General features: G+C 42.9%; 1 protein-coding gene across 8 annotated transcripts in view; it reads right to left on the reverse strand.

The window, feature by feature from the left end:
• LOC115184011 (hemicentin-2) overlaps positions 1-11866 on the reverse strand; it is a 95360-nt gene extending 83494 nt beyond the window's left edge. For 6 of the 8 annotated variants that reach the window (XM_029745023.1, XM_029745065.1, XM_029745048.1 and 3 more), the window contains exons 1-9: positions 11678-11865; positions 10968-11267; positions 9937-10218; positions 9406-9681; positions 8984-9259; positions 7745-7996; positions 7364-7639; positions 6865-7116; positions 6473-6748 (exon numbers count right to left, since the gene is read on the reverse strand). In XM_029745023.1, coding sequence (XP_029600883.1) covers positions 6473-6748; positions 6865-7116; positions 7364-7639; positions 7745-7996; positions 8984-9259; positions 9406-9681; positions 9937-10218; positions 10968-11267; positions 11678-11732 — 2245 coding nt within the window. In that variant the 5' untranslated portion in view covers positions 11733-11865. Of the gene's footprint in view, positions 1-6472; positions 6749-6864; positions 7117-7363; positions 7640-7744; positions 7997-8983; positions 9260-9405; positions 9682-9936; positions 10219-10967; positions 11268-11677 lie in introns of all 8 variants that reach the window. The other 2 variants (XM_029745067.1, XM_029745017.1) reach the window with 2 other exon arrangements.
• Positions 11867-12307: the final 441 nt, after the last annotated feature.

Below are 12307 nucleotides of genomic sequence, written 5' to 3' on the forward strand. Positions count from 1 at the left end.
CCAGAAGATCATGAAAATGGTAGAGAGGTCAAAGGGTGACCAAGGCAAAAACTTAATGAGTATCCCAATTTAAAGAGTTGACCTTTTAATAACTACTTTATAAACCTTGTAACAATGTTTTGTAATCTCATGTTGCTCTCTCAAGAACTATGACTCGTTTTTTTTAATAAAAATGTATTATATAATTATACTCCTTTGTAATACACATTTTTTATAACAAGTTTCACTATGCGTGTGGAGTGATTTCCAATGTGTTATTTTAGCATTTTATCACTAGATTTCATATTTCCTTTTGCGTGTATTGTGCAACTCTAAATCCCTCTGTTGCTACTTCATTAGATCCACATTATTTCTGTATTTTACCCCCTTTTCTACCCGATTTCGATCTTGTCTCACGCTGCAATTCCCCAATGGGCTCGGGAGGGTAATGTCGAGTCATGCGTCCTCTGAAACATGACCCGCCAGACCGCACTTCTTAACTCCTGCCTGCTTAACAAGGAAGCCAGCCGCACCAATGTCTCGGAGGAAACACCGTTCACCTGACAACCAAGGTCAGACTGCAGGCACCCGGCCCGCCACAAGGAGTTGCTAGAGCGCGATGAGCCATGTAAAGCCCCCCCCTCCGGCAAAACCCTCCCCTAACCCGTCGACGCTGGGACAATTGTGCGCCGCCCTATGGGACTCCAGATCATGGCCTGGTTGTGATACTGCCCGGGATCGAAAGTGTGCCTGTGGTGACGCCTCTAGCGCCTGCGATGCTGTGCCTTAGACCGCTGCGCCACTCAGGAGGCCCAAGATCCACATTTCTTCACAGCAATTCTGCCGATAAAGAAATTACCCAAGATTGCAACATTCAGTAAGACAGGTGTGAAAAGACAACACTTTATTTAAGACAATAATTAATGAAGAGGAAATATAAACATTAGACAACAGCACAAGCCTCCGTCTCCTCCGAGAATTTACAAGCTTATGCAAAAACAAGCCATATTTTACATAAACACCAGTTAACTGTACTATCAATTGAAATGTTTTACCTTCAAGATATTTACAAGTTAAATAAACCTGAATTTGTACTTAAATAATAGAGTTTACATACATGATCAAACACAGAACAAAACAGAAAGAGACTCAGTGAATGGACTCCAGGGCAACAGTCACAGTCACAAGGGCAGTGAATATCTAAGAACTTTTAGAAACAGAACTAGGCAGTGCTGCTGAGCAGTGGATGTTTGCCCTTTGATTTACCATGTTGAAGACCAGTTTTCAAGATTTTTGTTTATATTTATAGAGATGATTGACAAAAACACACTGTCGAGGTGGATTCTATTCTGGGTTCTATTCCCTTCTGACCTCTTGTTCTCTCTCCTCACAGTGTAAAAGCATTGGAAAGGAGCTGAGCATACTAAACCCAGCCCTATAGTGGCAAGATGGGGAATTTACAATATCAACAATACCATTTATTTCTATCGAGTCCTTTTTCAGATCAGTGAAGGGAGTCAGTGAGGGTAGATGGAAGGGAATGATTGGCTCCCAGCCAGCAGACAGACATGCAGGGTGCTTACTGTGGTGGTCTCAGTGGTTGATCAGAGGCAGAGAGAGAGAGCTAGCAGGGCCGTCAGCATCAGACCAACTCTGGACTGGAATGGAGGGGCAGGCGAGTGGCCTGAGAGAGAAAGGAGAATGGGAGAGAAAGAGAATGGGAGAGGAGGGGGACGAAGAATTGGAGAGGGGGACAAAGAGAATGAGTGAAGAAGTTTTAAAAAAATGTATTTGTTTTTATTCCTGTCTGTACCCCCCTAGTTCAGAAAATGTCTGTATTGCATTTCCCTGATGCATGAAAATGATCCTTGGACAAACACGTATGCAAACTAGAACCAAATTAAATTCAACATAATAAAAACAACTTTGTGACATTTAATTACTCAGTACATCCCACCAAGGTCTTAGTATAAGAACCCACCCACTTACCAGTGACATCCAGACTAATGGTCTTGGACATTGAGATGTTGGTCACAGGGTTCTTGGCCACACAAGTGTAGTCCCCTGCATTCTCCAAGGAGGCGATAACAGCCATCAAAGGACCAGTCCCTAGCACTGATTGGTTGTTGAATATCCACCCGTACTCGCTGGTTGGCCGGGAGTCGGCAGAGCACTTCAGCGTGACTGTGATTACTGAGCCAATCACCGCTGAGACTGGGCCAGAGACGTTCACACTCAGAGGGCCATCTACACAGGTGGGGGGGGGCATTGAGGTTGAAATTTAAAACAGTTAAGGTTAGGGTTTAGGCTAGGGACATTCCAAGTATCCCAGATAGCACTAACCATCATACCAGTGGTGGCTTTCTGACTGTTTCTGCATTACATAAACGTGTATATTTTAAATATTACTAAAACACCAGTACTTACAGTTCACCAGTAGCTGGTATTTAGGGCTGGTGTGTGGACCAAAGAGGTTGGTGGCAACACACTGATAGTTTCCATCGTTAGACAGCTTGACTGGACTGAAGTGCAGAGAGTTGTTAGAGATGGTTATGTCAGAGTTCAAGGTGTTGTTCAGGACCAGAGACAGGTTGTCCTTCATCCAGTAGATGGTGTCATAGCGCCCGGTGACATCACAGGTCAGGGTTAGGTTGTCAGATGATATTGGTATTTTGTTTCGTTTCACCATCACCGACTTTATAGGCTCTGTGAGGACAGAGTATTGCTTTATGTACAGTATCAAGATTTGTCATTTTATCAAATGGTTAGTTCCAGCGATGCAATAGTTGGATACATAAAACAAATATATATATATATATATATATATATATATATATATATGTGTGTGTGTGTGTGTGTGTGTGTGTGTGTGTGTGTGTGTGTGTGTGTAAACTCAGCAAAAAAAAAAGTCCCTTTTTCAGGACCCTGTTTTCAAAGATAATTCGTAAAAATTCAAATAACTTCACAGATCTTCATTGTAAAGGGTTTAAACACTGTTTCCCATGCTTGTTCAATGAACCATGAACAATTAATGAACATGCACCTGTGGAACGGTCGTTAAGACACGAACAGCTTACAGACAGTAGGCAATTAAGGTCACAGTTGTGAAAACTTAGGACACTAAAGAGGCCTTTCTACTGACTCTGAAAAACACCAAAGAAAGATGCCCAGGGTCCCTGCTCATCTGCGTGAACGCGCCTTAGGGATGCTGCAAGGAGGCATGAGGACTGCAGATGTGGCCAGGGCAATACATTGCAATGTCTGTACTGTGAGATGCCTAAGACAGCGCTACAGGGAGACAGGATGGACAGCTGATCGTCATCGCAGTAGCAAAGCACGTGTAACAACACCAGCACAGTATTGGTACATCCGAACATCACACCTGCGGGACAGGTACAGGATGGCAACAACAACTGCCCGAGTTACACCAGGAATGCACAATCCCTCCATCAGTGCTCAGACTGTCCACAATAGGCTGAGAGAGGCTGGACTGAGGTCTTGTAGGCCTGTTGTAAGGCAGGTCCTCACCAGACATCACCCGCAACAACGTTGCATATGGCCACAAACCCACCGTCGCTGGACCAGACAGGACTGGCAAAAAGTGCTCTTCTCTGATGAGTAGCGGTTTTGTATCACTAAGGGTGATGTTCAGATTCGCGTTTATTGTCAAAGGAATGAGCATAACACCAAGGCCTGTACTCTGGAGCGGGGTCCGTCATGGTCTTGGGCGGTGTGTCACAGCATCATCGGACTGAGCTTGTTGTCATTGCAGCCAATCTCAATGCTGTGCGTTACAGGGAAGACGTCCTCCTCCCTCATGTGGTACCCTTCCTGCAGGCTCATCTTGACATGACCCTCCAGCATGACAATGCCACCAGCCATACTTCTCGTTCTGTGCGTGATTTCCTGCAAGACAGGAATGTCAGTGTTCTGCCATGGCCAGCGAAGTGCCCAAATCTCAATCCCATTGAGCATGTCTGGGACCTGTTGGATCGGAGGGTGAGGGCTAGGGCGATTCCCCCCAGAAATGTCCTGGAACTTGCAGGTGCCTTGGTGGAAGAGTGGGGTAATATCTCACAGCAAGAACTGGCAAATCGGGTGCAGTCCATGAGGAGGAGATGCACTGCAGTATTTAATGCAGCTGGTGGCCACACCAGATACTGACTGTTACTTTTGATTTTGACCCACCTTTTGTTCAAGGACACATTATTCAATTTCTGTTAGTCACATGTCTGTGGAACTTGTTCAGTTTATGTCTCAGTTGTTGAATCTTATTATGTTCATACAAATATTTACACATGTTAAGTTTGCTGAAAATAAACGCAGTTGACAGTGAGAGGACGTTTCTTTTTTTGCTGAGTTTATATATATAAAACAAATGGTTGTACGATCTGATGGATTGTAAAATACTGTTTTATATTACTGTTTTATATATTTCCTGTTTTATATCATTATATCCTCTTAGTATGAGTTTTTATATCTTTAGAGATTGAAAGTAGTGTTAGGTTCAAACTCTGTGTATGAGAAGAGTTTAATTATTTAGTGGACTGCAGTGGACAGTAAGAATGTGTACTCTCAAGGCCTCTCCTGACTGATGAGAAGTCCTGTGATATGCACAGAGGAGCACAGATAAATCCTGGCTGATGGATATGTACATCTTTGTGGAAGTAGGGGGTGAGAGCTCAAGGTATAAGTGGACACTGCACTGTATTGAATGGATGTATTTTGCTGTACATATTCACTGAGTAAAGATTTGAAACGTTTTGTCTCTTTTGTATGATAAGTATGTTTATTGTAATTCTTCTCAGATTGTAAATGAACACAACAAAGCAAAGATTCTGAAGTCTGACTTACCAATAACGGTGAGCATCTTGGAAGCAGTGCTGTTTCTGCCAGTGATGTTGTTGAAGGCCACACAGGTGTACTCCCCTTGACTGGCTAAGGTCAGTGGGCCAGTCTCATACACTGAGCCAGTTGCCACCTGGGAGCCATTGAAGAACCAGCTGAACTGGCTGGGAGGCTGAGAGGAGGCCAAGCAGTTTAAGGTCAAGTTGTGTCCTGTTTCTCCTAATGCAGGTTCCATTATAACAGGCATCTCTGGTCCATCTATAATACAAAAGACAATCAGCTAGACCCAACATCTGAATGTCACTCAATAGATGTTATTGGCCAGAAGGTCAAGGGTCAACAAAATATTTTAATGATGTTAGAGGTGGGATCTAAACATTTACATTGACTTTACTACAATATTTATTAAGGAAGTTCTCAAAGATTCCACCTTAAGCCGTGGGGTTAAAGTTGAACTTTATAGCACTTGTTAACTGCGCTCTTAGAAAAAAAGGTGCTATCTAGAACCAAAAAAGGGTTCTTTGGCTGTCCCCACAGAAAAACCCTTTTGGTTCCAGGTAGAACCGTTTTGGGTTCCATGTTGAACCCTTTCCACAGAGGGTTATACATGGAACCAAAAAGAGTTCTACCTGGAAACAAAAAGGGTTCTCCTATGGGGACAGCAGCAAAACCCTTTTGGAACAAATTTTTCTAAGCGTGTACTTACAGTTCACGATCAGTCTATAGTTTGGGCTGGTCATGTTACTAAGGGGATTGGAAGCAGAACACTGATAGTCTCCGTTGTCAGAATGCTGGACATAGTTGAAGGTCAATGTTTTGTTGTCCATAGAGAACTCTGTTCTGTTGTCAGCATTCAGAGGCCAGCTGTTCCTCATCCACTGAATGGAGTAAACCGTTCCAGTGGTCTCACAGGTCAGAGAGAATCTCTCGTTCAGTATTGGCTGGGCTCCAATGACTTTCACGATGGTCATGGTCACAGGTACTGTGGAAAGTAGATCAAATGGTTTTTCAGCACTTTATATCTCAACTTCCATCTAATTATACTGTTGGTTCAACAGCACTTAGGCTGTGTCTAAAACCAAATGAACACAAAGAAAGTAAAGAAAGTTTTAGTCCCTTGATTTTAAGTAGCAGTTACTGACTCACCAACAACAGTGAGCATCTTGGAGACAGTGCTGTTTCTGACAGTGATGTTGTTGAAGGCCACACAGGTGTAGTCCCCATGACTGGCTAAGGTCAGTGGGCCAGTCTCATACACTGAGCCAGTCGCCACCTGGGAGCCGTTGAAGAACCAGCTGAACTGGCTGGGAGGCTGAGAGGAAGCTGAGCACTTGAAGGTCATGATGTGTCCTGTCATCGCTACATCCGGACTCATGATAACAGGTCTCTCTGGACCATCTGGGAAACACAAGATAATGAAGATAGAAGTATTATATTAGCTATTGGAACTGCCATTAGTGCGTTTGCCTTGGTTTGACCCCAGCAATACCCAACCATCCCCTTGACTTTATTACATTGGTGTCATAAGTGGGATCCAAACTTACCCCAACTCCTTTACTATGAATTCCATATTTCCCTCCTTATAGGTCAAAATTTTAATTTAATTTGCAGATAAGGTTGGTTTTGGGCAATAATAACTACTCACAGTTGACGATCAGTTTGTAGTATGGGCTGGTCATGTTGCTGAGTGGGTTGGAGGCAAAACACTGATAGTCTCCGTTGTCAGAATCCTGGACGGAATTGAAGGTCAGTGTATTGTCGTTCATAGAGAAGTCTGTTCTGTTATCAGCAAACAGCGACCAGCCGTTCCTCATCCACTGAATGGAGTAAATGGTTCCAGCGGTGTCACATGTCAGAGTAAACAAGTTGTCTGCTATTGGCTGGGCACCCATGACTTTCACCATGGCCATGGTTACTGGGTCTGTGAAGAAAACGTCAGGGTCACAAGAATATTGACTACAATCACAATCACTGTATGTTGAAAGGCCTATATCTACATGTACAAGTTAAACAGTTTGGATGACTCTTCTGTCTTACCAATGACGGTGAGCATCTTGGAGACAGTGCTGTTTCTGACAGTGATGTTGTTGAAGGCCACACAGGTGTAGTTCCCATGACTGGCTAAAGTCAGTGGGCCAGTCTCATACTTTGAGCCAGTTGCCACCTGGGAGCCATTGAAGAACCAGCTGAACTGGCTGAGAGGCTGAGAGGAGGCTGAGCAGTTGAAGATCACAATGTATCCTGTCATTGCTATATCCAGACTCATGATAACAGGTCTCTCTGGACCATCTGGGAAACACAAGGTAATGAAGATATTAATGAGATTAGCTATTGGAACTGCCATTAGTGCATATGCCTTGGTCTGACCCCAGCAATACCCAACCATCCCCTTGGCTTTATTACATTGGTGTCAGAAGTGGGATCAAAACTTACCCCAAATCCATTACTAAAAATTCCCTCTTGCCCTCATTATAGGTCAAAATCGGAATTAAATTGGCAGATATCAAGTTTGGTTTGGGCCATAATAACCACTCACAGTTGACGATCAGTTTGTAGTATGGGCTGGTCATTTTGCTGACAGGGTTGGAGGCAAAACACTGATAGTCTCCGTTGTCAGAATGCTGGACAGAGTTGAATGTCAGTGTATTGTTGTTCATAGAGAAGTCTATTCTGTTGTCAGCATACAGAGACCAGCCATTCATCATCCAATGAATGGAGTAAATTGTTCCAGATGTCTCACAGGTCAGAGAGAATGTCTGGTTCAGTATTGGCTGGGATCCCATGGCTTTCGCCATGGCCATGGTGACTGGTTCTGTGAAGAAAACACCAGAGTATTACAAGATATTGACTTCAATCACTGCATGCTGAATGGCCTATATCTACAAGTTAAACAGTTTGGATGTCTCTTCCGTCTTACCAACAACAGTGAGCATCTTGGAGACAGTGCTGTTTTTGCCAGTGATGTTGTTGAAGGCCACACAGGTGTAGTCCCCATGACTGGCTAAGGTCAGTGGGCCAGTCTCATACGCTGAGCCAGCCGCCACCTGGGAGCCATTGAAGAACCAGCTGAACTGGCTGGGAGGCTGAGAGGAGGCTGAGCAGTTGAAGGTCACGCTGTGTCCTGTCATTGCTATATCCGGACTAGTCATAGCAGATCTCTCTGGTCCAACTGTTAAACACAAGACAGTATGGTTAATCTTATGGTTTTACTATTTTGACAAAGTTTAGTAAATAAGTAGTCTTCCACAATCCTTGGCTTGTGCAAGTCGGAACAGCTCATATGAGCAGAGCCTATCTCCTATTTCTGTAGAGTGTTGCAGCTTGATGTGTAAGTACATCCTCTGGACAGGATGCTAGTCAATCACAGGCCTTTACCCCCAAACAGTCCTTCATTCTGAGCGCCAAGTAAAGACACATTGGGTCCTATTTTTACAGTCGCTGGTATGACTCATCCAGGGATCAAGCTCCCAGTGGTGGAAAAAGTACCCAATTGTCATACTTGAGTTAAAGTAAAGATACCTTCATAAAAAATGACTCAAGTAAAAGTGAAAGTCACCCAGTAAAAAACTACTTGAGTAAAAGTCTGTTTTAAATCTACTTAAGTATCAAAAGTAAATGTAATTCCTAAAATATACTTAAGTATCAAAAGTAAAAGTTAAAGTATAAATCATTTCAATTTCCTTACATTAAACAAATTTGACTGCATCATTTTCTTGTTTTTAAAATGTACGGATAGCCAGGGGAACACTCAAACATCATATACAAACCAAGCATTGTGTTTAGTGAGTCCGCCTAATCAGAGGCAGTAGGGACAAGGCATGTTCTCTTGATAAGTGCATTAATTGGACCATTTTTCTGTCCTGCTAAGCATTCAGAATGTAACAAGTACTCTTGGGGATCATGGAAAATGTAAGGAGTAAAAAGTACATCATTTTATTGAGGAATGTAGTGAAGTAAAGGTTGTCCAACATATAAATAGTAAAGTAAAGTACAGATACCCCAAAAAACTACTTAAGTAGTACTTTAAAGTATTTTACTTAAGGACTTTACACCACTGCAAGCTCCCAACCTTCTAATCTCAGGGTGGACACTCTTAACTACAAGGCCATTGAATTGTTTTTATCAGACAAAGACTACCAGCTCTTGTAATACTCACAGTTCACCACAAGCTTGTATGTCATGCTGGTCAGGTTGCTGACAGCATTAAAGGCCTCACAGAGATATTCTCCACTGTCAGAAAACTGGATTGGGTTGATAACCATTGTCTTGTTGCCCGTAGAGAAGAATGTTCTGTTGTTTAGGGAGATAAGCTGGCCGTTCATCAACCAGTGAATGTAGTCTACAGGTCCAGTCACCTCACACCGCAGAGTGAACGACTGATCCAGTATCGGTGGCTTCCCATCACGGTTCAACGAAACCGCTGATATCGGCTCTATGGTAAAAAGAAAGGAAGAGGAAGAGTACTTCACTTGATTGGTGGTAAAAAATACCATGATATAACATTGTATTCATAACCATCAATAATCAAATATTCACTACCAACTATATGACATTTCGTAACGATGAATGTTGCCTTACCCACGATCTTTATCATTGTGGTCAAGGTGGCGTATCGGAGTGTGACATTGTTGTAGGCTAAGCAGGCGTAACTTCCTGTCTGGTTCTCTCTGGTGTTCTGCAGGCTGAGCTGTGGACTTTGCTCATTGAGGAACGCCTCATTAAACCTCCACTTGTAGGACTCAGTGGGTTTGGACTGAGCGGAGCAGGACAGAATGATGTCAGAGCCCGTCTTGTAGGCTGTATGTCCTATGGTCATCTCAGGAACTACCATCATGGTGAGGTTACTTGGGCCATCTATGGGAGGAACAAATAACAATGAAGTGTTGGGTAAACATTACCTAGAATATGTTTCTGTCCTGCTCTACTAAACACAGTGTACTAATGATCTCTCCAAATAATGATCTGGATCATGTGTACACAGAGGAATGGTTTGGGATGAAAATAGGCATATTACATCATTGCATGGAATGCTGGCTCTCAATGACAAGGTACAATCCATGTCTGTTGTGTATGATTAATGTACAGTATACTGCATACTCTGATACTCACATCTAACATTGAGGCCAATGGGCTGGCTGGTGCCATTGCTGATTCCATTGATGACCTCACATCTGAACGGCCCTTCATCGTGTCGTGTCACACTGACTATGGTGAGAGTGCTGTTCCCACCACCAAGCCAAACTCTGTCACTGGCTGTGACCTCTGAGCTGCCATTCAGCCAGCGGTAGGAGAGGGAGGTGCCAGAGGAGACAGAGCAGGTGAAAATGGAAGTGTCGTTTAATTCCACTAGATCAGTGGCGTTGGCCCTCAGAGTCACGTTTGAAATGGGCTCTGTGGGTAAGAGAGTAGATGGCAGTCAAGATAAGATGGATGTGTCTCAAGAAAGGTTTTTTTGTGTCTTACTGAATTACAACCATATAGTTGATATTTCTTTCACACTGTAAAACTTGTTTTGGAAATCAATCTAAATATGCTATTTTGTTTACTTATCATGGAGACTAAGTTTCAGGATTGAGCCATGTAGAGCCCTTAGTCTCTTTGCACACACATAAAAAGTATTGTGTATGCCTTGAAAAGAACAGTTTGCTCTGTGATCTGTTCAGGTTCATTCTTTTCAAAGGTATGATGTAGGTCAACTTCACTATAGGTTCAGAAAACATTGACACGTTTAAGTGTTAGCTTTCTATGTCAGGAAAATGACTTTCATTGTTGTGATAGAGATTAACCATTCATAGGTAATGTATGCCCATCAGTGGAGGTTGCTGAGGGGAGAATGGCTCATGATAATGGCTGGAATGGAGTAAATGGAATGGTATCAAAAACATGGTTTTCATGTGTTTGATACCATTCCATTTACTCCATTACACTCAATTCCAGACATTATTATTAGCTGTCCTTCCCTCAACAGCCTCCACTGATGTGCAAACATGTTTGCATGTGAACCTGCGTGGAAGAAGGTATGTGAATGGGCAAGTAAGTGTGCGGGTGAGCATGTGTGCGAGGAAATGACCGTGTGTGCCAGTGAGTGAGAGTCTACAATCATAGAAAGATAAACAGACAGGCAGAGGTCAGTTCCTTACCCTGGACAGACAAAGTCACCACAGCTTTCAGGACTGGCTCCATTCCCTGCACGGTATATCGTCCTGAGTCGTTGAGTTGGAGAGAGCTTATGGACAGCTCTGAGGAGGAGCGGTTGAATGAGACTCTGCCTTGATAACTTGTACTCACACTACTGCCACCAGGATAGAACAGTACGATGATTGTAGTTTCATATGACCAGGTCCCTATGTTGATGGGGCTTTGAGGAACTAGGTTCAGTGTGACATTACTGCCCACAGCTAAGGGGTTCATCGAGGGAACCACCACCTGGCCAGAAACACCTAGAAGAGGATGGATTGATGAGTTTAGTTCATGTTTTGAGATAATATTAATCAGTACAAAAGTCTTTAAAGTTCTTTAAAATATATAAATTGAGATTAATCAAATCTTTAGACTATGGCACTTTAACAGAAATCAAAGCTTTTGTTTACAAATTTGTGCCTTCAAGTTGAACGCACAATTTACAACATGACCTACTATCTATTTCTAATGTCTACTCTAGACATTGTTGTCAATGTCAGATAAATAGAAATCTCAACTTTTCTGACTTGATACTGTTTGACTGAAGTGCATCAACCAAACAGAGACATTTGAACAACCTGTTACTTATTTCCTGTTACTTATTTAACAAAGCGTTATAGCGCAAATAGGCATCAATATATTTCCAGAATGAGTGTTTTGTCCTCTTTACCTGTAGTGAAGTTGAGCAGCACCAGGATGAGAACCCACACCAGAGGATACTCCATAGTTCTACCACTTATCAAACACCACGGATCAGAAATGAACGGTAATCTTTCCTATGAACCAAATGACTGTCCAGACTTCTTGGTAAATCCGAAAATGTCGATACTGCTCAGTCACAGTCTCCTCTTAAACAACAAATATTTATTCAGGATCATGTAATGGGGCTGGAGTCAGGTGATGCAAATGTACCTACCCACCCTATCTGTCGCCAGAACACACTCAGCCACACCTACCCAACTACCCACGCCCTGTTTTGCCCACGCACATTTTTCCCGCTGTGTTTTTTGTTGACACACAGGGGTGTTTTCAAGCTGATTATGGTTTACTGTAAATCTGATCAACTCTGTCTGTCCTATACGGGTCCTGGGAGAAGGCTGGATGGTACATGGCCAATGAGGCCGGGGATAGAATCTCTGACCCTGTCGAAACTCATGATCTATCAACAGTGGCTAAGGCTACGTGGGCTCATAAGACACTGTTCACATTGAACCTGACAAGAAACACTTACAGCGCAGTGAAAAAGTATTTGCTGCCTTTCTGACTTTCTATATTTTTGCAGTTTTCATACTGAATGTTA

Source organism: Salmo trutta, chromosome 3 (genome assembly GCF_901001165.1).
Source record: "Salmo trutta chromosome 3, fSalTru1.1, whole genome shotgun sequence".
In the NCBI taxonomy this organism is placed as follows: Eukaryota; Metazoa; Chordata; class Actinopteri; order Salmoniformes; family Salmonidae; genus Salmo; species Salmo trutta.